Source organism: Saccopteryx leptura, chromosome 5 (genome assembly GCF_036850995.1).
Source record: "Saccopteryx leptura isolate mSacLep1 chromosome 5, mSacLep1_pri_phased_curated, whole genome shotgun sequence".
Classification (NCBI taxonomy): Eukaryota; Metazoa; Chordata; class Mammalia; order Chiroptera; family Emballonuridae; genus Saccopteryx; species Saccopteryx leptura.
The window spans coordinates 136616453-136643307 of record NC_089507.1 but is presented as its reverse complement, the minus strand read 5'-3'; the positions used below and the strand labels follow the sequence as shown (position 1 = coordinate 136643307).

At 38.9% G+C, this 26855-nt stretch overlaps 1 protein-coding gene across 2 annotated transcripts in view; it reads left to right on the top strand.

Moving 5' to 3' along the window:
• The window catches only part of USP6NL (USP6 N-terminal like), a 245819-nt gene that overhangs the window by 177364 nt on the left and 41600 nt on the right, over nt 1-26855 (top strand). For both annotated transcript variants that reach the window (XM_066385003.1, XM_066385004.1), the window contains exon 6: nt 17410-17490. In XM_066385003.1, the coding sequence (XP_066241100.1) occupies nt 17410-17490 (81 nt within the window). The remainder of the gene's footprint in view (nt 1-17409; nt 17491-26855) is intronic.

The window sequence follows — 26855 nt, the reverse complement described above, 5'->3', positions numbered from 1 at the left end:
ATTCCTGATTTGAGGGGGAAAGCCTTCAGTTTTGTGCCATTTAATATGATGTTAGCTGATGGTTTATCATATATGGCCTTTATCATGTTGAGATATTTTCCTTCTATACCCATTTTGTTGAGAGTCTTAAACATAAAATTGTGTTGTATTTTATCGAAAACCTTTTTTGCGTCTATTGATAAGATCGTGTGGTTTTTGTTCTTTGTTTTGTTGATATGGTGTATTCCGTTAACCGTTTTACTATGTTGAACCATCCTTGAGATTCTGGGATGAATCCCACTTGATCATGATGTATTATTTTTAAAAAAAAATTTTTTTCCTTTTACAGCGACAGAGAGAGTCAGAGAGAGGGATAGACAGTCAGAAACGGAGAGATGAGAGGCATCAATCATTAGTTTTTCATTGCGCGTTGCAACACCTTAGTTGTTCATTGATTGCTTTCTCATATGTGCCTTGACCGCGGGCTTTCAGCAGACCGAGTAACCCCTTGCTTGAGCCAGCGACCTTGGGCTCAAGCTGGTGAGCTTTTTGCTCAAACCAGATGAGCCCATGCTCAAGCTGGCAACCTCGGGGTCTTGAACCTGGGTATTCCGCATCCCAGTCCGACGCTTTACCCACTGCGCCACCGCCTGGTCAGGCGATGTATTATTTTTTTAATATGTTGTTGTATTCGATTTGCTAGTATTTTAGCATCTGTATTCATTAGAGATATTGGTCTGTAGTTTTTTTTGTGTGTGTGCGATCCTTGCCTGGTTTTGGTATGAGGGTTATGTTGGCCTCATAAAATGTGTTTGGAAGTATTGCTTCTTCTTCAATTTTTTGGAAGACTTTCAGTAGAATAGGAACCAAGACTATTTTGAATGTTTGATAAAATTCACTGGTATAGCCGTCAGGGCCTAGACTTTTATTTTGGGGGAGGTTTTTAATGGTTTTTTCTATTTCTTCTCTACTAATAGGTCTGTTTAGGCTTTCTGCTTCTTCTTGACTCAGTCTAGGAAGGTTGTATTGTTCTAGGAATTTATCCATTTCTTCTAGGTTGTTTTATTTAGTGGCATAAAGGTTTTCATAGTATTCTACAATAATTCTTTGTATATCTACGGTGTCCGTGGTGATTTCTCCTCTTTCATTTTGGATTTTGTTTATATGAATTCTTTCTCTTTTCCTTGGTAAGTCTTGCCAAGGTTTTGTCAATTTTGTTGATCTTTTCAAAGAACCAGCTCCTTATTCTATTAATTTTTTCTATAGTTTTTCTGTTCTCTATTTCATTTATTTCTGCTCTGATTTTTATTATCTCCTTTCTTCGGCTGGTTTTGGGTTGTCTTTGTTCTTCTCTTTCTAGTTCCTTAAGGTGTGAAGTTAAGTGGTTCACTTGGGCTCACTCTTGTTTGTTCATGTATGTCTGAAGTGATATGAACTTCCCTCTTATCACTGCTTTTGCTGCATCCCATAGATTTTGATATGTCGTATTGTCATTTTCATTTGTCTGTATATATCTTTTGATCTCTGCACTTATTTCTTCTTTGACCCATTCATTTTTTAAAAGTATGTTGTTTAGTTTCCACATTTTTATGGGATTTTTTTCCTCTTTTTTGCAGTTGAATTCTAGTTTCAAGGCTTTATGATCAGAAAATATGCTTGGTACAACTTCAATTTTTCTGAATTTGCTGATGTTGTTTTTGTGACCCAACATATGGTCAATTCTTGAGAATGATCCATGTACACTGGAGAAAAATGTATACTCAGTCACTTTGGGATGAAATGTCCTGTAGATGTCTATCATATCCAGGTGCTCTAGTGTTTTGTTTAAGGTCACTATGTCTTTGTTGATTCTCTGTTTGGATGACCGATCTAGAGCCGTCAGCGGTGTATTGTGGTCTCCAAGTATGATTGTATTTTTGTCAGTTTTTGTTTTAAGGTCAATAAGTAGCTGTCTTGTATATTTTGGTGCTCCTTGGTTTGGTGCATATATATTAAGAATTGTTATGTTTTCTTGATTCAGTGTCCCCTTAGCCATTATGAAATGGCCATTTTTGTCTCTGAGTACTTTTGCTGTCTTGTAGTCGGCATTATCAGATATGAGTATTGCTACGCCTCCTTTTTTTTGGATGTTATTTGCTTGGAGTATTGTTTTCCAGCCTTTCACTTTGAATTTGTTTTTATCCTTGTTACTGGGATGAGTTTCTTGTAGGTAGCATACAGTTGGATTTTCCTTTTTAATCCATTCTGCTACTCTGTGCCTTTTTATTGGTGAGTTTAATCCATTTACATTTATTGTAATTATTGACACTTGTGAGTTCCCTAATGCCATTTTATAGATTGCTTTCTGTTAGTTTTGTGTCTTGTTTGATCCTTCTCTTTCATTTTTCTATCTATTGTTTTTATTTGGTTGTGTTCCATACATCTTTCCTCTGTTGCTATCTTTTTTAAATCATGTGCGTCTGTGGTGGTTTTTTCAATGGTGGTTACCATTAAGTAATAAAAAGGGTTCCTACCCTGTTCATTGTAGTGCACTATTTTGTGAGTACTTTTGCACTCCGTCATCCTTTGCTACTGTTTTTCTTCATCCTCTCCCCCTCCCCTTTCTTTTTGTTGTTGTCACAGTTTAAATTTGGTTTTATTGTGTTCTTCTTGGAGCTTTTACTTGTGGCTTTGTTTTTTTTTTTTTCTTTGTATCTGATTGGAGAACCCCCTTCAGTAATTCCTGGAGTGGGGGTTTTCTGATGATAAATTCCCTCATCTCTTCTGTATCTGTGAATTTTTTTATTTCTCCATATTTGAAGGATAGCTTTGATGGGTATAGTATTCGTGGCTGAAAGTTCCTCTCTCTCAGGACTTTAAATATTGGGGTCCACTCTCCTCTAGCTTGTAGAGTTTCTATTGAGAAATCTGATGATAATCTAATGGGCCTTCCTTTATATGTTGTATTCTTCTTTTCCCTGGCTGCCTTGAGAATTTTTTCTTTGCCGTTGGTTGGTGCCAATTTCATTATGATGTGCCTTGGAGTAGGCTTGTTGGGGTTAAGAAAACTCAGAGTTCTGTTTGCTTCTTGAATTTGAGGCTTTAGTTCTTTCCTCAGGCTTGGTAAGTTCTCATCTATTATTTGTTTGAGTATGTTCTCCATTCCATTTTCTCTCTTCTCCCTCTGATATACCTATTATTCTTATGTTATTCTTTTTGATGGAGTCAGACAATTCCTGTAGGGCTTTCTCATTTTTTTAAATTTTTGAGTCTCTCTCTTCTCTCTGTTGTGCCTGAATTTGCTTGTCTTCTGTGTCACTAATTCTACCTTCTTTCTGGCCTGTCTATTAGCTAAGCTTGTTACTCGTTTTTCAGTTCATGAATTGAGTTTTTCATCTATGTTTGATTTGTTTTTATAGTTTCAATTTCCTTGGAAATATATTCTTTGTGTTCATTGAGTTGTTTTCTGAGCTCCCTAAATTGCCTTTCTGTGTTTTCTTGTATATCTCTGAGTATTTTTAGGATTTCTATTTTAAATTCTCTGTCGTTTAACTCCAAGCGTTCCAATATATTAAATTTTTTCTCCATAGATTTTTCCTCATCTATCTGTGTTTCCTCTCTTTCTTTTGTATCCATGATATTCGATTTTCTCTTCCTGAATGGCATCTGAGGGTGGTTTTGTTGATAGTATTAATGAGATTTAATATAGAATAAAAAGTTAAAAAAATAAAAAATCAAAGAGTTGTTTTTTTACAAAAAAATTAATAATGAAATAAAGAAAATTAAAATAAAATAAAAATTTAAAAAAAGGAAATTATTCCCCCCTCCTTTTTTCCTCTCCTCTCCTCTCCCCTCTTTCTTGAGAAAATCTTGTGGTGAACTGTGAATTATATTGTACTAAATAGAACAAACAATACCTATAATGGAAGGCCTGACTTGGGGAGAAGTAATAAAGGGGCATAAAAATGGGGGGGGGTATGGACCCACAAAAAGCAAATAAGGAAAAAATTTGGGTCAAGAATAAAATGATTTGCTTTTAGGTGTTGATTGACTAAGAGTTATGATGAGAGTTATAAGAGGGAAACAGGAAACTGGGGGACAAATTAAAAAATTACTATTGTATTTAGTGGAACAAGACCTAGATAAAATGAAGAGCCAGGGATGGGAGCACTGCTAGTGAGTTAAAAAGGTGAAGTAAAACCCCCCCCAAAAGCCACAAACATAAGTTTGAGTCCCAGATAAGATAATTTGTTCAGTATTGAGGTTTGAATGAGTGGAGATGTAAAGGAGAAAGGAAGAAACTAATATAGAGGGAGAAAAGAAAGAGAGAGAGAGAGAAAAAAAGAGGGAACCACTAAAAGAAGAAAAAAGAGGAGAGAGAGAGAGAGAGAGAGCGAGAGAGTTAATGGTTTTGGAATGCAACCCTCATAGAGAGAAAAGAAGAGGAAAGAAAAGATAATGGGAGATGTAACACTTATGGGTAGTGTAGTTCAAGGAGAGGAGAGAGTAAGACCGGTAGAGAGTTAAACGACCAAATTGGAGGAGGAGAAAAAAAATCTAGAATGAAGATAAGAGAAATAAACAAACAAATATAATAAAATGGAATAGGTTATGAAGTCTGCAGATTAATCTTGATTTTGAGAGGTTATCTTCTTGCTTTTTCTTTTCTCTCCCTCTTCCTGGTCGGTGACTCTGTACCCCGGGTTCTGCCCCTTTGGCATGCTCAGGTAGAGGTTTGCAGTTGATAAGTCTCTATGGCGATGTCATGTATTGTGCTTCAGTCTCGTTGGCAGTCGAGGCTCATTAGCATTTATAGGCTCCGACAGTGAGAGAGTCCTTGTTCCTGGAGCCTCTCTCCTAGTCTTTCCTTCCTCAATTAGTAGCCTGATAATCCAGCTATGGGGTTGCTACTGCTTCTGCCTGGATAGTAAGAGGCTCAAAGAGCTGGCAACTCTCCACTCTATTCCCACTTTGTACAGGGCTCTGGGTAAGGCTCCGTCAGTCAGAGCTGCTAGCATAATCAGGCGGGGCTTCCGCCCACTCAAAGACCTCTGGCTCTGCCACTCTGTCCAGTAACACAGTTGGGCGCCCACTCCCAGGGTGCTTTTAGGAAACTCTCGCTCACTATCTGCATGCGCAGACCAGGATATCAGGCCGGCAGTGTCTCACTCTGAGTGAAACCCCCTCCTGCACGGAAAAGTTCCAGCGTTGGAATTGGCTCTCGCTCCCTCCCCGTACGCAGCTTTTTCAGGGCGCTGGGGTGGCCTGGAGATTCCTCTTTCGGCCCACACAAAGGCCTCTGACTCTGCCTCTCTGTGGGATAACATGGGCACCCATTCCCGGGGCTTTCCAAGGAATCTCTTGCCCACTATCTGCACATGCTGACCAGGAGATCGGGGAAAATGGCTGCCCCACATGTCTTTCTTTGTCTGGGTTTGGCTCGAGTGTTAGCTTGTATTGCCCGTGTTGCCACAGGAACAGTTTTTCCTCGGCTTGGATCTCCGTGCCACAGCCTGGTTCGGCCATTTGTGCCGCAGCCTGGATCTATTCACCCTCTTTGCCCACCTTAGTTTCTATATTCTCAGTTCCCAGTGAAAGCAGCCCTATTTAGGTTAGTGAGGAAGGTGGAGCATTTCTTACTCCCTATTTCCTTCAGGTTTTGATTATATATTTAGCCAATTTTTCGCTCGACCATACCTTCGTGTGTATTGCGAAACATCTGCAAGCTCCAAGGATAGGTTTTTCTGTTTCTGGTTGAAGATCTTGTTGAGTTTTGGGGGAGATTTATCGGTATCTCTTCCTACTGCGCCATTACTCTGATGTCATCTCTCGTGTCTCTGTCTTGTGTAGCTATGATACTCGATTTCTTCTTCCTTGGTGACATTTGAGAGTGGTATTTTTGAAAACGCTAACAAAAAAACACAAAAGGAAACTGAAAAGTTAAAAGAAATACAGTAAATAACAAATATTTTAAAAATCATAATAATTAAAGAAGCAAAACCAGAGGAAAGTAGATTGAAAGCAAACATAAAAAATAAAAAACAAAACACCCACAAAAAACAATAAAAATATAACATTTTTAAAAATGTAATTCAAATATTAAAAAGGAAAAAAGTAATAAGAAAAAAAAGGAATAAAAGGGGAAAAGGAAAAATAAATTTCAGTTTTGGGAGGTTTCTTTCAGTAGATGTCGCTGATTACAACTTTTAGGTCTGTGAAGTTCCTGGGTTGTGAGCTGGATATTGCTATGGCTGTAGCAATAATGTAGGTGGGGCATCTTGTGAGGGCTTTACAGCTCTAACAATGTTGATATCAGGCTTCCAGGTACTCCTTCCCACATCTCAACAGACCTGGGGACTGGACATGGAGCACCTCTGTTCTTCAGGAGAGATTGTGGCTCTGAAGAGCTAGCTGTGACATTTGTCTCTGCCACTCTCGGCACTGAGAGATGAGGGAGGCGGGATCTGGGAGGCCAGGGGGCCACACTTTAGCTTTCTTTGTCTCTGCTGAGTGTGGGCTTCTGGCATACCAGAGGAACATTGCTGTGACCCTGTGTTCTGGCTATTTTGGTTTATCTCCCCTTCTGCCCCTCTATCTCACTGCTCCTCCTGACAGTAGGAGACATAGTCACTCCAAGTTTCCCTCTCCGCACCCCTCAGACAAAATCCAGAGAGCCTAAGCTTCCCTCTTCCCCGGAGTCCAGCAGAGAATAAAGAAACCCAGTCACTCTGGGTTTGTCTCCTCTCCTCTCCAAAGCCCACTGTGAATGTGTTTTATCTTATGCTTCCCTTTTCAACCTGTCCCACTTTTAGTCCATTCGGTGCATGAACCTTTCAGGTGTACCTGTGAGCCCCACTGGGGTACCTTCACTGCATTATAGCTATTCAATTTGTTGAAATTTCAAAGAGAGAGATCAGGAGTATCTCTCATGCCACCATTACTCTGAACAACAAATGAAATTTATAACAGAATACCTTCTGCTCACAAGTGGTCATCTTTTATTATGAAAAACCTATCAAAGTTTTTATGAAGTGTTAAGAATTAAAGAGTTCTAAGTATATGCCTAAGGGCTCCAGAAGATGGCAACGTGCTGTTAGCAGACGTTCCAACTCCCACCTTTCAGAACCAAAGTGGACTATACTTAACTTGGGAACAATCATCTTGAAAAACCAACTTTGGACTAAAGTAAGAGGAATCTATAGCCCTGGCTCACCAAGGAAACTACACCTAGACTGGTAGGAAGGTTGGAGACATGGAAAGGGCTGCCCCACTCCCAGGAGTGAGTGGCGGCTCACAGGGACTCTCACGGTGGGGTGGGTTGCCAGGAGAGTTGTGGGTCCTCAGCTGCAAGACCAGAGTCCCATCCTAGAGCCCCAGAGACTACAGGAGGCGTGTGGACAGTGTTTAGATGAGAGAAGAGCCAGGTTACTATTTGCGAGAGGGAGACAGAACTCTCAGACCCAGGCTCCATCTTAAAGGGACTGTGCAGAATACGTCATTCACAGATACTTACCCCGGGATCCGGGAGCGGGGAGCCCTGAGAGGACTGGAGTTGTGAGAGGAGAGTGTAATCTCGGAGGTACAGGGAGAGACTGTGGTAGACAGGCATCCTAACCCCTGGGCTGAGTCACTGCCCAAATCTAAAGTGGCCATTTTTCCTAGGAGAAGCAAAACCAGCAAAGGGAAGCAATTGCCTCATACACCAGAGGCTCACCTGCTCCAGTCAGAGCACAGTAGCTTAGAAGCAGGAAGTGAGTCAGGGACACAGGATTTGAGTACCGAGGTCTGGCATGCACTGTCCCCCCACACTGCTAAGTACCCACTGAAGGGGGGGCAGGAATGGCTGCGGCGGCAGGGTGCAGTAGTACCCGAGCCCGCGCTCCCAGGGCAGCTGGCGATCTCCAGATGTCCCCTGGCAGCCAACACTCCCAGGGCGACCCATGGTGGCTGTCGCTCCTGAGGCAGCCAGAGCTCCCAGGGTGGCCCAGGGTGACCCACAGCAGCCTGCGGGCCAGTGCTGAAGTGCATCCACGTTGGCAGTGGCAGCAGCAGGCTGGCTCTGGCAATGCCCATTCCCAAACACCGAGAAGGTGGTGGCGGCAGTGGCAGGCTGGTGGGCAGACAACACCTTGGGAACACAGAGGCCATACCCATTGGCCAAGAGTAGATAAAAGCTAGCCTAGGAGTGCAACTGATATTTACAACACCTGGGCCCATCAGAGATAACCCAAATTTCTGGATCGCCTGTAGTTCCAAGAAGGCTGCTAAAGGCCATTCATAGTCATTTACTCCCACTGGTCTGTACCAGGTCCCGGCCAGGGAGGTCCAGGGATGGCATATCCAGTGGCCAGATACAGAGGGCATCAGGTCAGGACCTAACAACCCTTGTTAAACTGGCATCTTAGGAAAGGGCTTCTCACATCTGACTCAGCTAAGGCATAGAAAGTGCTGACACAAATAGCAAAAATAACAGTAGCAGTAGACAAGTAGCCCACAGCAGCTTAAAAATAACAGATGATACCAACCCAAGCAGATCTAGAACAACACAACTGGAAGCTGGATGCGGACAACATCCACCCTTTACTTAGCTAGCTACACAAACAGCACATTCAAATGTGGAGTCTATACACAGACAAAATAGGAAGACAGAGAAATGCAATCCAAATGAATAACAACAGAAATCCCCAGAAGAAGAACTGAATGAGATGGAAATAACCAAGATATTGGTTGCAGAGTTTAAAATAATGATTGTTAGGATGCTTAAGGATCTTAGAACAACAATGGACAGACATAGTGATCACCTAAATACATAGCAAGCTTCAAAAAGGACATTGAAATCATAAAAGCCCTGGCCGGTTGGCTCAGTGGTAGAGTGTTGGCCTGGCGTGCAGGAGTCCCGGGTTCGATTCCCGGCCAGGGCACACAGGAGAAGCGCCCATCTGCTTCACCCCTCCCCCTCTCCTTTCTCTCTGTCTCTCTCTTCCCCTCCCGTAGCCAAGGCTCCATTGGAGCAAAGTTGGCCCAGGCGCTGAGGATGGCTCTGTGGCCTCTGCCTCAGGCACTAAAATGGCTCTGGTTGCGATAAAACAACGCCCCAAATGGGCAGAGCATCGCCCCCTGGTGGGCATGCCAGGTGGATCCCGGTCAGGCGCATGCAGGAGTCTGTCTGACTGCCTCCCCATTTCCAACTTCAGAAAAATACAAAAAGAAAAAAAAAGAAAAGAAATCATAGAAAAGGATCAGTCAGATATGACAAATGCAATATTAGAAATGAAGACTACACTAGAAGGAATTAATAGCAGGCTGGATGAATCAGAGGATCAAATCAGCGATTTAGAAGACAAGATAAATGAAAGCACGGAAGCAGAATAGGAAAAAGAAAAGAGGCTCAAAGAGTCTGATGAAAGTCTAAGAGAGCTCTGTGACAACAAGAAAAGAAATAACATCCGTATCACAGGGGTTCCTGAAGGAGAAGAGAAAGAACAAGGGATAGAGAACCTGACTGAAGAAATCATAGCTGAATACTTCCTGAATTGATGAAGGAAAAAAATCACACAAGTTTAAGAAGCACAGTGTCTCATTAAAGAGAAACCCAAAGAGACCTACACCAAGACAGATCATAATTAAAATACCAAAGGTAAGAGATAAAGAAAGAATACTAAAAGCTGCAAGAGAAAAGCAATCACCTACAAAGGAGCCCCCATAAGGATGGCATCTTACTTTTCAACAGAAACACTTGAGGCCAGAAGGGAATGGCAAGACATATTCAAAGTAATGCAGAACAGGAGCCTACAACCAAGACTACTTTATCCAGCAAGACTATCATTTAAAACTGAAGGAGAAATAAAAAGCTTCCCAGAAAAAACAAACAAACAAAAAACTCAAGGAATATATTACAACCAAACAAATGCTGCAGGAAATGTTAAGGGGCCTGTTGTAAACAGAACAAAGGGAAAAATATCTAGAAAAAGAGGAAGGTAGATTTAAAGAATAAAATGGTAATAAATAACTACATATCAATTATAACCTTAAGTGTAAATGGATTAAAACTCCAATCAAAAGACATAGGTTAGCTGAATAGGTAAGAAAACAGGACCCATACATATGCTATCTACAAGAGATACACCTCAGAACAAAAGATACACATAGACTGAAAGTGAAGGGATGGAAAAAGTCTTTCATGCGAATGGAAATGAAAGAAAAGTTGGTGTAGCAACACATATCTGACAAAACAGACTTTAAAGCAAAGGATATAGTAAGGGATAAAGATGGTCACTACTTAATGATAAAGGGAGCAATCCAACAGGAAGATATAACCATTATAAATATCTATGTGCCTAATATAAGAGCACCTAAATACATAAAGCAGATTTTGATGGACATAAAGAGCAAGGTCAACAGCAATACTATAAATATAATAGTAGGAGATTTTAATACCTCACTAACATCAATGGATAGACCTTCTGGACAGAAAATTAACAAAGAAACAGCAACCTTAAATGACACAGTAGATCAACTGGATTTAATAAAGATCCTCAGAACATTTCACCCTAAAGCAGCAGAATATACATTCTTTACAAGTGCTCATGGTATAATCTCTAGAATAGACCACATGTTAGGACACAAAAGAAGTCTCAATAATCTTCTCTGCTCACAATTGCATGAAACTAGAAATCAACTACAATAGAAAAACTGAAAAAAAACATTCAAACACTTGGAGACTAAATAGCACATTATTAAATAACAAATGGGTTAACAATGAGATCAAGGAAGAAATAGAAAACTTTCTTGAAACAAATGAAAGTGAGCATAGAACAACTCAAAATTTATGAGACACAGCAAAAGCAGTCTTGAGAGGGAAATTCATATAATTACAGGCATACCTTCAGAAGCAAGAAAAAGCTCAAATAAACAACTTAATCCTGCATCTAAAAGACCTAGCAAAAGAACAGCAAGTAAAGCCCAGAGGAAATAGAAAGAAGGAATAATAAAGATCAGAGTGGAAATAAATGACTTGGAGGCTAAAAAAACAATACAGAAGATCAAGGAAACTAAGAGCTGGTTGTTCGAAAAGGTAAACAAGATTGATGAACCTTTAACCAGACTCACCAAGAAAAAAAGAGAAAGAACTCAAGTAAATAAAATTAGAAACGAGATTGGAGAAGTAACAACTGGCAAAGCAGAAATACAAAGGATTGTAAGAAAATACTATGAAGAAAAAAGTAGACAACCTAGGTGAAATGGACAAATTCCTTGAAACATATAATTTTTCAAAAGTAAATCTGGAAGAATCAGAAAACTAATGAGACTGAATACAACAAATGAGATTGAAACAGTTATCAAAAAACTCCTAAAAAACAAAAGTGCTTAGCCAGATGGCTTCTCAGGCAAATCCTACCAAATATTCAAAGAAGAACTAATTCCTATCCTTCTCAAACTATTTCAATAAATACAAGAGAAGGGAAGACTTCCGAACTCCTTTTATGAGGCAAGCATAATCCCCATTCCAAAACCAGGCAAAGATACTACAATGAGAGAAAACTATAGGCTAATATCCCTGATGAACATAGATGCTAAAATTCTCAACCAAATATTAGGAAACCGGATCCAGCAATACATGAAAACAATCATACATCATGATCAAGTGGGATTTATTCTGGGGAGGCAAGGCTGGTACAATATTTGCAAATCAATGTGATTCATCACATAAACAAAAGTATGGAGAAAAATCACGATAATATCAATAGATGCAAAAAAGGCATTGTGGTTTTAATTTGCATTTCTCTAATGATTAGTGATGTTGAACATGTTTTCATCTGCCTATTGGCCGTCTGTATGTCCTCTTTGATAAAATCCAGCACCCATTTATGATAAAAACTCTCAGCAAAGTGGGAATACAGGGAACATACCTCAACATGATAAAGGCCATCTATGACAAACCCGCAGCCAACATCATATTCAATGGGCAAAAATTAAAAGCAATCCTGTTAAGATCTAGAACAAGGCAGGGATGGCCCCTTTCACCATTCTTATTCAACATAGTCATGGAAGTCCTAGCCACAGCAATCAGACAAGAACAAATAAAAGGCATCCAAATTGAAAAGATGTAACACTATCATTATTTGCTGATGACACGATACTATACATCAGCAGTTCTCAACCTGTGGGTCGCGACCTCAGCGGGCGTCGAACGACCAAAACACAGGGGTCGCCTAAAGCCATGGGAAAATACATATTTCCGATGGCTTTAGCCGCTGAGAAGCCACGCTACCGTCTGCAGCAGCGCTATTCAGCTTGAACTAACGCCGTTATGGACGTGCGTTCCAAACTGAATGCCTGCGGTCATGCGCAGATGTGATTGCATCATCCGTCTGGTGCCTAAGGGGCGGGGGAAGTGGGGGTGTGGGGGGGGACTCTCCACAGTCCATAGCAGTGTGGCTGCTCGTCCATAGCAGCACATTACGTGTGTCCAGCGCTGGAGGACAGAAGCCTAGGAGGCGGAGAGCCAAGAGAGCCTGCAAGACAGCCTGCTGGTGTAAAAAAGGTTAATAATGTAAAAACAGTACACACACCATACACACAATACTGTGTAAGTGTAAGGTGCTTTGTGTGTAATCATTACACAGTACACAAAGCAGCTTACACTTACACAAAGCACCATACATTTACACAGTGTGAACTACATCGGTCTTATACTATAAGAGACCACTATAAGATGTAGTTCACACTGTTCCCCAATGTATAATTATCTCCCATATCTCCCACTATTTTCCCATATTCTGAATGAGGAAACTGCTGAAATCAGCGGTTTCCGGCGTTGAATCCACCTCCTATTGATTTCATTGGGAGTGCGGCGGATTTTGTGGAAGAGAGCTTCCGAGAATCTCGGGTTACCGCACAATCCGCCACAGCCTCTTTTTGATTTCAATAAGAGGCGGAGAAATGACAGTTTCTGACACATTTCTTCCTATTCAAGTCAATGGGAGGCCGCAGCAGATTCCGCTCAAATATAGAGCATGTTGCTTAATTTTTTCCACGCTAGAACTTTTCCTAGAGCAGAAAAATTCCAAAGGTGGAATCCGCCACCCCCAATAGACTGAAAGAGACCTCACACTGAGGAATCTGCTGTGCGGATTCTGCAGTGTAAAAGGTCTGCCTCCTATAGAAGTCTATGGGGGGTGGCGGATTCCACCTTTGGAATTTTTCTGCTCTAGGAAAAGTTCTAGCGTGGAAAAAATTAAGCAACATGCTCTATATTTGAGCGGAATCTGCTGCGGCCTCCCATTGACTTGAACAGGAGAGGAAGAAATGTGTCGGAACTGCATTTCTGCCGTACAGGGGATCTCTCTTCTGCGGAATCCACGGGTCTCCCATTGAAGTAAATGAGATGTGGATTCCATCGCAGAAACCGCTGCTTTATAGTGTGAAAGAGCCCTGAAAGATACCATGCTGTGCAGAAACTGCAGTGTTTCCTATGACGTAGTTCACACTGTTCTATATAGAAAACTTGCCACTAATCTGGAGAAAACAGATCCATTAGTTAAGCAGCTATTTACGGAATGGTAGCCCCAATACACTAGGTAAGGAGGTCCATTAGTAATAAATATTTCTCAATATATAATTAAATATTGTTTTTGTGATTAATCACTATGTTTAAATTATGTTTGATTTCTAGCAATGAGAATACATAATGCATATCAGGTATTTGCATTCCAAATCATAACTGTAGCAAAATTACAGTTATGAAGTAGCCACCAAAGTTAATTTTTGGTTTGGGGTCACCGCAACATGAGGAACAGTATTGCGGGGTCACGGCATTAGAAAGGTTGAGAACCACTGCTATACATAAAAAACTCTATAAAGTGTCAGTCAAAAAACTACTAGACCTGATAAATGAATTTAGCAATGTGGCAGGATATAAAATTAATATTCAGAAATCAGACATATTTTTATATACCAACAATGAACTCTCTGAAAGAGAAATTATGAAAACAATCCCCTTTACTATTGCAACAACAAAAAAATAAAGTACCTAGGAGTAAATTTAACCAAGGAGGTTAAAGACTTGTACTTGGAAGATTATAAAACATTGATAAAAGAAATCAAGGATGATAGAAACAAGTGGAAGCATATACTGTCTTCAGGGATAGGAAGAATAAATATCATTAAAATGTCTATAATACCCAAAGCAATCTATAAATTCATGCAATTTCTATTAAAAACCAATGGCATGCTTCAAAGATATAGAACAAGTATTCCAAAAATTTATATTGAACCAAAAAAGAACACGAATAGCCTTAGCAATCTTGAAAAAGAAGAATAAAGTGGGAGGTATCACACTTTCTGATATCAAGTTATACTACAAGGTAATTGTACTACAAACAGCTTGGTACTGTCATAAGAACAGGCATATAGATCAATGGAACAGAACAGAGAACCCGGAAGTAAACTCACACATTTATGGACAATTGATATTTGACAAAGGAGGTAAAAGCATACAATGGAGTAAAGACAGTTTCTTTAACAAATGGTGTTGAGAAAATTGGACCGGTACATGCAAAAAAATGAAAGTAGAACTCCAACTTACACCATTCATAAAAATGAACTCAAAATGGATATAAGATTTAAATATAAGTCATGAAACCATAATCATCTTGGAAGAAAACATAGGCAATAAGTTCTCCGACATCACTGGCAGCAATATTTTTGCTGATTTATCTCCACAGGCACCTGAAATAAAGGACAGGATGAACAAATAGGACTATATCAAACTGAAAAGCTTTTGCACAGCTAAAGACAGTATGAACAAAATAAAAAGACGAACTACAGAATGGTTGAACATATTCGACAATGATAAAGGTCGTTAATAACCAAAATTTATAAAGAACTTGTAAAATGAACACTAAATAGGTAAACAATCCAATCAAAAAATGGGCAAAAGAAATGAATAGACACTTCTCCAAAGAGGACATATAGATGGCCAATAGTCAGATGAAAAAATGTTCAACATCACTAATCATTAGAGAAATGCAAATTAAAACCACAATGAGTTATCATCTCACACCAGTCAGAATGGTGCTCATTAACAAAATAACATATTAAGTGCTGGCGAGAGTGTGGAGAAAAGGGAACCCTCCTGCACTGCTGGTGGGAATGCAGACTGGTGCAGCCACTGTGGAAAACAGTATGGAGATTCTTCAAAAAGTTGAAAATGGAACTGCCTTTTGACCCAGCCATCCCACTTTTAGGAATATATTCAAAGAACACCACATCAATGATTCAAAAATAGTAATGCACCCCCATGTTTATGGCAGTATTGTTTACAATAGCAAAAATCTGGAAACAGCCCAAGTGCCCATCAGTGGATGAGTAGATTAAAAAGCTATGTTATGGTACATATACACAATGGAATACTATGCAGCTGTGAAAAAGATGGAAATATTACCTTTTGTGACAACATGGATGGACCTGGAGACTATTATGCTAAGTGAAATAAGCCAGGAAGAGAAAGAAAAATATCATATGACCTCACTCATTTGAGGAATCTAATGAACAATGTGAACTGAGGGGTGGAATAGAGACAGAGGCCAGATCAAATGGACCAGAAGGAAAGTGGACAGAGGGAAAGGGGATGAGAGGATGCAATCAGAGAAGGGAAAGAGATTGGTGAAATTATTTATACATAACACAGCGTTATAGAGAGTGGGACAGCAAATCCTGGATGGAAGGGTGAAGGGTGTTAGGGCAAAAGATCAAGGGGAGTGTCAAGGGAAACACTGGTTGGGGAGATATATTCAGTGGAACACTTGAATCTGTGTAAACACAATTACAAAAATCATTAAAAATAAGAAAAGAATATGTCTAAAAATAATATTCTATAAAAATATTCTTATTGGTGAGAATTTTTCTAAATTCAGGATTATGTTTGGGAAATTATGCCTCTTTTAAATCCAAAAATATTGATGCCATGTTCCTGTTCAAGGCTTGATTAATAAAGAGCTTCTGCTTCCCTCAAGAATGTGCTTGCCTGACCAGAGCAGGGACATGGTGGAATCAAGAGACATACGATATGGGGCTAAAGTTCAGGTCCTGGAGCCAAGCTGCCTAATTTCACCCCCACCCCCACCCCACAATATGAATTTACGAGATAAGGGAATCTGGAGAAGTCTTAACCCTTTTGTTTTCCTATCTGAAAAATGGAAATGACTTAACCCTTTTGTTTTCCTATCTGAAAAATGCTTACCTCATAGGGTTGTAATGAGTATACATTTTGAGCATAAAATGTGTCCTCAGAATAATGTATTTCCTATGTAATGGTCCTTTTCCATTGCTTTTTATTCATGTGCTTATGATACTTACAGAGGCCTCCAGAAAAGAAAATGGAAATTGAGGAAAGTAACAAAATAGCAGGATCTCAGTTCTGCGGGATTTTGTTCTCATAAAAATGAAACAATGAACTAAGTGCCTGCCTTGTGCCCCACTCTGCACCTCTAGTTACTCTGCCACCTTAGGAGTGAGGAGGAGGTTGGGGAGCAAGCCCATTTCCTTAGGAAAACAATACTCTTCCCCTGTAAGCAGAGAAGTAAGGAAGAAGAACTTTCTGTCCACTGTCCCCATTCCCTAGTTTTGCCCCAAATCCCAGTTTAGTGTGACATGCAAGACTATGTTTCCCTTCAGCCTTATCTAATGGTCAATTATATCAGAACTACATCTACCCCTGCTCTTTAGAATATTCTTCCCCACACTGCTCTTGATTAAAATGCTGATAATTCTTCGGTTCTTTACGTAGGGCTCTTCTCTGACATCCCTCGGTAGATTGGACTACTCTTCTACATGACCTTACTCTTACCCTTTATGTCCCTGTGTCATAGTACCTGTCATATTTCCACATCAGTCATCCTTAGCAAATGGTGAACTTTCTTTTTTGGCAACAACTACTACTTATTTTTATATAATTTCATTAGCATAGCGATAATTAGTCACTCGACCTATCAGTAAATACCCAATTCTTCTTTAAAATACCAACTACGTCACTGAAAACATTCAGATGCTAGAAATCAGTAAATTGTGAGAAAAAGAAAGATAATGGAATTTTGAAGTTGCTTCATAAAAGATATTTCAAAATATTTTAAAATTTCCTTTTAAATTTGTATAGTACTCAGGATTTTTAGTGATTCGTTTAAGCATGTTGGAAAATTTAAACAATTCCTTTCTCTTTACCTACCCCAGTGTAGTACCTGCTATGTATCTTAACTTTTGCTATAGAATACTGATACAAATGAAAATTATTAACTTAACTTTTAAAAAGTTAGATAGGTTAATTTCTATCTAAGATTTAGAATAAATTAGTAGTCCTTTTTTACCAGTATTTTCTTTGAATTTTTGTTTTCATAATTTGTAAGTAAAGAATTTTTGAACAAATAGTAACAATACATTTCAATTTTATTTTAGCAAAAGCACCTGGAAATCGAAAGAACTACAAAGTGGTTGAAAATGCTAAAAGGATGGGAAAAATACAAGAACACTGAAAAGGTAATTAAAGATAACGTTACTTCCTGATAAAGCTATACAAGATCAATGTGGATTTTCCCAGTAAAAGTTTCTCTTTAGCCTGACTGGTGGTGGTGCAGTGGATAGAGTGTCAACCAGGGACACTGAGATCCGAGGTTTCAAATCCCAAGATTGCCTATTTGAGTGAGGACTCACCCGGCTTGAGCACAGGGTCACCAGCTTGAGGCCAAAGGTTGCAGGCTTGAAGCCCAAGGTCACTGGCTTGAGCACAAGGTCTCTGACTTGAGCAAGGGGTTACTGGCTCAGCTGGAGCCCCCTGAGTCAAGGGACATGTGAGAAACAATCATGGAAAAACTTAAGTGCCACAACTACAAGTTGATGCTTTTCATCTTTCTCCTTTCCTATCTCTCTCTTTCTCTCTCTCTCTCTCTCTCTCTCTCTCTTTAACTAAAATAAAGTCTTCTTAATTATAAGAGTATCACATTCATATTCTTTAAGAATTTTTTTAGATTAATTTAGTGGAATGCCTCAAATTAGGAGTCTTTATGTTATAAAAGAATACCTAATTCAAATCAGCTTCAACAATTAAGAGGATGTATTGGAGGTCAACTGGGTTCAGGGGTGATTTAATCAAGCTGTTCAGTTACATTGTCCGTGACTTAGTGTCTTTCCACCTCTCCTTTGCCTTCTGCAGTGTCAGCTTCCTCTTGAGATTGGCTCCCTTTGGGATCATTGCAGTAGTTTTAGGCTTCATATCCACATGTCACACTGTGCAGAAAGATTGGACTGGCTTCTGATATCTTTCCGTGAAATAGGAGCAATCACTTTTTCCAGAAGCTTTCAGCAAACCTCCCCTTAAATCTTGTTGCACTGTATTGAGTTTATTATCAGTTTTAAAGCAATTTAAAAAATACACATCTATTATATCAGCAACAATCTCATCAGAAAAGTTTTTAAATATTAGTTAACTGAAATTTATGGTGATGGAGATTTTCTAAAATTCTAATTTTGCTTGAAAGGTCAGATGTTATCAGTGGCACCAAATACTATTAGATATTTTCCTTAAAGTGACAGGATTCACTTATTTTTGAGAAAATGTTAAATAACGAAATCTGAATAACCATAGTTGGTTAGTTATTCTTTCAAGTAATAAGCTCTTCTATGAAAAAAGCAATTGATTTAGATAATGAATCAAGCGATTTTATAAATGCTTTTTCTTGAAGCTCCCATTTAACTTGGACATGTGGCAAAGTGCCCTGTGTGTACCTCCCATGTCATCACTCAGATATTAATAAGATATATTCAAGAGTTGAGATTTCATAAATTAATAATCTCTATTGCTTCATCTTAAGTAAACCTGGTTTGTTTTAAACTGAGTGAAGACTACAGTGGCCACTAGCAGTGCTGTTGCCGCCATGGTTTGTGTCAGGGTGCCAGTAGTTTTACAACCATTGCTTTTCTGCTCTCAGTGCAAAAATCAACATAGTGAAAAAGGCAACTCACATTTTAGCATTATTATGAGACAGCTTTGACCTCACTGACCATGCTTGAAGAATGGCTGACATCAAAACAGTTCTTCGCAGTAAAACAGAGATAATCATACTTATTTCAAAGGGATGAAAAGTGAACGATTAATGCACACACAGCACTCAGCACACACCTCTCAGAGAGCAAGCATTCAGTAAATGTTACCTGCAGGTATTCGTTTTTTGAAGGAAGTTTAGACAATGAAAAGTTTTTTAAGGAAATCTTCCATAGTCCTACAGCAAAACACAACTGAGGCAACTATGATGATTTCTGTTTCCTCACACTCTTTTCTCTGTCTTAATTTTTTCCATTTTGCATAGATATAATTGTTGTACGTTAGTATTGCCAATAAGAATTCCAGGGAAAAATATCAATTCCTTAAATTCTAATGAGCATTACATAGAAGCAGTATTTGCCTAATAGTTAGCAATAGACTCTAGAGCTGGGCAATCCTGGGTTGAACCCCCAGTTTTGCCACTTTACTAGCTGTGTGACCTGGAAGAAGGTATTTTACCTGTCTCTCACTTAGTTTGCTCATCTGTAAAATGGGGATAATAATAGCACCTACCTCTCAGAGTTGTTCTGAGGATTAAATGTTAATTCATGTAAACCACATAGTACCTGACTCTTAGTGAGTATTGCTCATTATTACCTGAGAAAAAGGCTCTCTGGCTAAATAAAATTGGGAAAATCAGAGCTAAACATAGCTAAGCAATGTTTCTTTTCCTTTCTTTTTTTTTTTTTTTTTTTGTATTTTTCCAAAGTGAGAAGCTGGGGGAGGCAGGCAGACAAACTCCCGCATGCACCCAACAGGGTTCCACCCGGCATGCCCACCAGGGGGCGATGTTCCATTGCCGCAGAGCTGTTCTAGTGCCATGGAGCCATCCTCAGTGCCCAGGCCAACTTTGCTCCAGTGGAGCCTTGGCTGTGGGAGGGGAAGAGAGACAGAAAGGAGAGGGGGAGGGGTGGAGAAGCAGATAGGCGCTTCTCCTGTGTGCCCTGGCCGGGAATCGAACCCGGGACTTCCACACACCGGGCCGACGCTCTACCACTGAGCCAACCAGCCAGGGTCAGCAATGTTTCTTTACTACAGAACTTTTGAGAGTTTCATATTTTAACATGTGGTGGGAATTTTTAAGAGGGACCTGAAGTTACTTGGAACTTATTTAATCATGGAAATCTTTTTGTCCTGGGGTATCTCAAAATACTAATGTCACTTTACTTTTTGAGCATCTTAAATATCCTTATTTAAAATCTGTTAAACTCTTTATTTTCATTAGGAGTGAGTTCATTGATGATTTTATTATGTGTGTTTTAGTATTAGGTTGGAAGATGTTTTTAAGAGGAATCAGTTCAAAGCAAAGCATTAGGTACAATGCCTATGCTCTTGTTTAATATTTCGCTGTCCCTCAGATTGACCTGAAGTTGGCAGCTATGCTTTACCTTCTGTCCCTGTGGAAAGATTGCTCTAGTGGTAACTACAAGATAAATTTTGGCACTGTACCTATGCATCAGTCTCACATTCAGTCTAATAAAGTATTTGTAGAGCTGTATGTTTTATGTTCTTGTCTATGTCTTGTTCATATATATCTATGAAAGTATGTGAGCCTCGGTAAAATGAACAATTCTACTAGGCTATTATTCTATACAGCAACTCTGGCTAATTTAGTTCACTTAGATTTTAACAGAATTATTACCTTGATGTATAATTTTAAAGCACCTTCCCATAGCCATAATGCTAGAATTATTGGATGATATATATGGTCCAATTTGGTGTGAAACAGGATGCACTTTCTAAAAAAATCAATGCTTTCAAATCATACCTAGTTTTAATTTGCATCAAAGTAAAAAAAGTAGCATGTGTTTTTCTTCTCTTCCAAAAGGAGCCAGGTATGTTTTCTCCACAGACCTTACTTACATAGTAGTAATACAAAAAAATTTATAGAAATATTTTGAAATAAAAATATAGCCTTCTTAGAGAATATCTGGATTTTTAGGATGCAAGCTTTGATGGAAAAGTTTCCATTAAGGCTGTTTGTGTTGGCTGTGTGTTCTCACAGTGACTGCCCCCTATGTACGATAGTATGTATTTTAAAAAATACAGTCTAGTAAATGAAGTTATTTCTGTTAAGTGGAGTCCATTATTATTAGTCATGATGTAATTGTGTCTAAGCTGAATCAAAGCAGTTACCTATTACAGAAACACATATTTTTTTCTTGATCAAATAATTAAATGGATCTTTGTTGGTCAAATAACTAATGGACTCATATGAAAACATTTTATTTTACTGATGGGAAATGGAGGCACCACCTTTAGAAATAAAATTTTCAAAGTCATACGGATTAGTAACAAGCAAGAGATCCTATGTCCAGCCTTCAGGGTTCATTGATTGTACTATCTTTTATGCTAGCTTCCCCTTTTGGTTTGTCAGTAAGAGGTCAGAGAGAAATAGAGCGCAGTTATTCAGAGGCAGGAGGACCTGCAGATGGTTTAAAACTTTTTTAGATCCCCTCAGGAGCCTGGTGTTTATTTGGAGGCAGAGATGAAGGAACCAATGGAGTAGGGATGATTAAAGAAAATAGGGAGGCAGTAAGAAGTATCAGCAGCTCCAAAAGTGAACTTGTGTTTTATGGTGTGCACTGCGATTGTGGAAGTCTGACAGAATTGAGGCAGACTATGGGGCTGGCAAGTCTCCTCTTGCAGCCATGATGACGTGGACTGGCACACTAATCACTGTTTCAGAATAGCTCTGGTTTGAAAGAGGTATTGACAGTATTAGGTGAGTAAATGGAATTGGTTTTTGTTTTTGTTTTGTTTTGTTTTTAGTTGATGGATTTTTAAATGTATCTGTGACTAAAGTAGACTGCTTGATTTTATTGGCAAGTGAACAAAGATACTGAAAACAGAGGTAGATTTCAGGCTCTATTTTTTCTTAAAGATTTTATATATTTATAAAATTGTAACATAATTTTAAAGATAATAATTTTCAAGTTGGAATATTAAGATATGTTATTAACATCCAACATGTAGTGGTCCTGTATCATGGTTTTTAAGACCATGGTCTCTGATGTCAGACTAACTAAATTTCAGTTTTTCCACAGTTTGTTAGAATTACTTTGAGCTCTTTATTTAACCTTTCTACATCTTAATTTTCTCATCTGTAAAACAAGAATGAAAATAGTACCTACCTCTTTAGGAATGTAATAATATTACAAGAAATAAATTGATTTAGAACAGCGATTTTCAGCCAGTGTGCTGCAAGAATTTTTAAACTTTTAATTAATTCCTGACTGCTTAGTCAGGGGCACTGACTTCTTTTTCCCTAGATTGTCAAATAAAGAAATGACGACAGCCAACACAACAGTAGCCATCTGGTGTGAATGCCCTGTCTTGAATGATAAATATATAAGTCACATAATGGAGTTGTATCTTATTGGTCATGTCACATAATAAGGTTGCATCTGATTGGTTAATTCTTGGTACCATACAAATATAGGCACCTGATTTTTTTTATAAGATCATTCTAAAGCAAAAAGCATAGTTAATTACTGTTATTATTTTTTTGTAAATTAATCAAAATTATACTATTTTTTTGTCAGATCATCAAAAAATACATTTTTTGGTGTGCTATAAATTTTTAGTAATTAGTTTATTGGCCACATGAGATGAAAATAGTTGAAAATCATTGACCTACAAGCAGGTATATTGGCTTCTAATAAATAATCAGGAAATTTTAGCATTTCTCTTGTTATTAACATTGTTATTACCATGTCATCATTAGACTCATTCTCATTCCCACTTTCATTTCCCCCTCCTGGAAAATCCCTTTGTATCCGTCTGTATTGAGTTTCTTGTCATCTTATCTGAACAAAATCTTTTTTTTTTGGTATTTTTCTGAAGTTGGAAATGGGGAGGCAATCAGATAGACTCCTGCATGCGCCTGACCGGGATCTACCCATCATGCCCACCAGGGGGCGATGCTCCGCCCATCGGGGCACTGCTCTGTTGCAACCAGAGCCATTCTAGCGCCTGAGGCAGAGGCCGTAGAGCCATCCTCAGCGCCCGGGCCAACTTTGCTCCAATGGAGCCTTGGCTGCAGGAGGAGAAGAGAGAGACAGAGAGGAAGGAGAGGGGGGGGGGTGGAGAAGCAGATGGACACTTCTCCTGTGTGCCCTGGCTGGGAATCAAACCTGGGACTCCTGCATGCCAGGCCGACGCTCTACCACTGAGCCAACCAGCCAGGGCCAGAACAAAATCTTTCTTAATTCATGCAGAAGTCATCTCTCCCTCCCTCTGTTATAGTACCTCTAACACAGTCTCAGAATGAGAGGCACTGTGTTGGAGCAATAAAAAGTGATCACCACAGTAGATTCACTGCCCTCACCCCCAACACCTTTATCCTTAAACTTTTTCTGGTTTCCCTTGCAATCTCACATGTCCTACTATGTAAGGGCTAATTGCCCCCTGACGTTATTTCTGCAGATCTAGACCGTGTAGTGCCTATCATTCTCCTTTTACAACCCTTGCCCACCTCTGGGGAAGTCTATCTCAATCACTGCTTCTTCCATCAGAGTGGGATGCTCAGCTCTGATAGCAATTAGTGTATGAGGCTTTATTGTACTATAAAGCAGTGGTCCCCAACCCCCGGGCCATGGACTGGTACTGGTCCGTGGGCCATTTGGTACCGGTCCGCAGAGAAAGAATAAATAACTTACATTATTTCCGTTTTATTTATATTTAAGTCTGAACAATGTTTTATTTTTTAAAAATGACCAGATTCCCTCTGTTACATCCATCTAAGACTCACTCTTGACGCTTGTCTCATAAGTTCAACAATTATATTTAAAAATACCACAGTTTTTACTCCGGTCGCATAATTTTATTTTGTGCATTTATCCATCCTACCCTAAAGGCCAGTCCATGAAAATATTTTCTGACATTAAACCAGTCTGTGGCCCAAAAAAGGTTGGGGACCACTGCTATAAAGGATTATCCGCTTATGTTCTAATTGTCTGCTTATATACTTATCTTCCCCACGACACTATAAGGAGCACAGTTTTTCACATTTGTAACCATAGTACCTACTATGTGTTGGCCGCAAAGCAGGCAGTTATTACAATTTCTTTTTAGAATGAATGAATGAGTGATGATAATTCATTTATGAGTTGGGGCATCAGCTATCACCTTCTACTGATAAATTCTGCTACTTTAATCATCTCTATGAGGTACTACAATCTGATAGAAATACCCTGAAGTAGGGGTAAGAAGATGAATACATTGATCTATGTGAACCACATCTCTGTATCTTGATTTCCTGAGTTATTACAGAAAATATGAGTCACTACTTTGTCCATTGAAAAATTCATAACAGAGAAACTTGTTCTGGAGAATAAGCAAATTTTATTACAACTCTTGCTTTACAAAATTTTTATGCTAGTTGAAAACTTGTGAGGAAAGATGTAACCATAAGTCAGTCTGTCATATCACAGTACAAGTATTTGAAAAACAATAAACAGTTCAAAATTCTTATTTTAGGGTCCAGGGTCTCATAATGTATTTTTTTTGTTTTATAATTTTTATTGAATTTATTGGGGTAAAATTGATACAGGTTTCAGGTGTCCATTCTATAATACATCATCTGTATATTGTGTTGTTTAGTCACCACCCCAAGTCAAGGCTCCTTCAGTTACCATTTATTCCCCACCCCTTTACCTTCTTCTGCCTCCTCCATTTCCCTTCCCCTCTGGTAATCAGCATAGCATTGTCTGTGTCAGTGAGTTTGGTGTTTTTGTTTGTTTTTGCTTAATCCTTTCACTTTTTTTACCCAGTTCTCCAAACCCCTTCTAATAGCTGTTAGTCTGTTCTCTGTATATTCTTTTCATCTGGATATGACCTTTTGTATGTTTCATTTCATTACCTCTCACAGCTTGAATTCTAGATTGAACCTTTATATTCCTTATAAGTTTTAGGTACAGTTTTATTATTATTTTAATGCTTTTTGCTTTTGGATGTCCTTAATATTATCCTGTTCCATGTATTTTAGTAAGCCCAGTTGAGCAGAAAAATGGATACTACATGTACCCAGTCTTGAAAGATAGCCTTTGTTTTTTATAAAATGTAAAGTCAGTATTTTTTTACTAAAACATTTTATGTGTGCTGTTGAACAAGTTATTTAACTTCTTTGTGATTTACTTTCAATATTTATAAAATTGAGATAACATAGAGGTGTCAATATGATTAAATGAGATAAATATCTGTAAATAACTTAGTTTTCTGGACATAATAAATGCTAAGTAGGCCCTGGCCGGTTGGCTCAGCGGTAGAGCGTCGGCCTGGCGTGCGGGGGACCCGGGTTCGATTTCCGGCCAGGGCACATAGGAGAAGTGCCCATCTGCTTCTCCACCCCCACCCCCTCCTTCCTCTCTGTTTCTCTCTTCCCCTCCCGCAGCCAAGGCTCCATTGGAGCAAAGATGGCCCGGGCGCTGGGGATGGCTCCTTGGCCTCTGCCCCAGGCGCTAGAGTGGCTCTGGTCGTGGCAGAGCGACCCCCGCCCCCAGGGGCAGAGCATCACCCCCTGGTGGGTAGAGCCTCGCCCCTGGTGGGCGTGCCGGGTGGATCCCGGTTGGGCGCATGCGGGAGTCTGTCTGACTGTCTCTCCCCATTTCCAGCTTCAGAAAAATACAAAAAAAAATAATAATAATAAAATAAATGCTAAGTAAAAGTTAATTTTATTTATTGATTATGATAGTGATAATGTACCAGTGTTTCTTTTTCAACCTTTTCCATATGTACCTAAATTTTTCATGCTGGCCCTAGAGGAGCACAGGGATCATTAGTTTTTTATTTTTACCAGAAATTTATTTTTTTTCTTCCTAATTTATCATGGTGATTTGATGTCCCCCCCCCAAATTTCAATTAAACTGTAGGATACATAGTGGATGATAATTTATGTACAATTGTTGAATGCAGCAATGATAGCAATAAAATGTCAAGAATCTTTTCAAGTAATATTGTTTAAGAACTACATGTCAGAGCTCTTTGCTTACACATTGGAAAAACATCTTTTAATAGAGGTTCAAGTCTATTAAAGTCAATCTGCTTACCTGCCATCTTATTCTGTTGGACTATTAAAATTTCACTTTTCACCTTTGCTATAATATCCACACTTTGATACTTATATCAGATGCATACAGTGTAGTATTTTCACTCTAGAAATTTAGGAGATAATTTAAGTAACTTTTAATGGGTGATATATCTTTTAAAAGTACAGTTTATTTTGATTTTGAGGTGATTACAGATGAGAAACTTTCTTTAGGAAAGTAAATCACTTGCTTTTATTTTTTTATTTATTTACTTATGCTACATTCAGTTTGTAATTAATGGTGGTAAATGTTTAGTACATGGTAAAGGTTACAAATAGCAGAGCCTAGTTTACTCAGAGCCTTCCTGTATATATTCTTACAGTTAGAGCTGCTGTGTGCGTTAAAACTTCTATGCTTTTAGTCACTATCTGCTGAAATTCTTAATTTGAGACAAGTGATTATTTAATTTAATTGATTTTACAATATTCACTTTTTTTGCAGCAAATGTTGCTCTATAGCAGTGATCCCCAACCTTTTTTGGGCCATGGACCGGTTTAATGTCAGAAAATATTTTCATGGACCGGCCTTTAGGGTGGGATGGATAAATGTATCACGTGACCGAGACAAGCGTCAAGAGTGAGTCTTAGACGGATGTAACAGAGGGAATCTGGTCATTTTTAAAAAATAAAACATCGTTCAGACTTAAATATAAATAAAACGGAAATAATATAAGTTATTTATTCTTTCTCTGCGGACTGATACCGATCCGTGGCCCT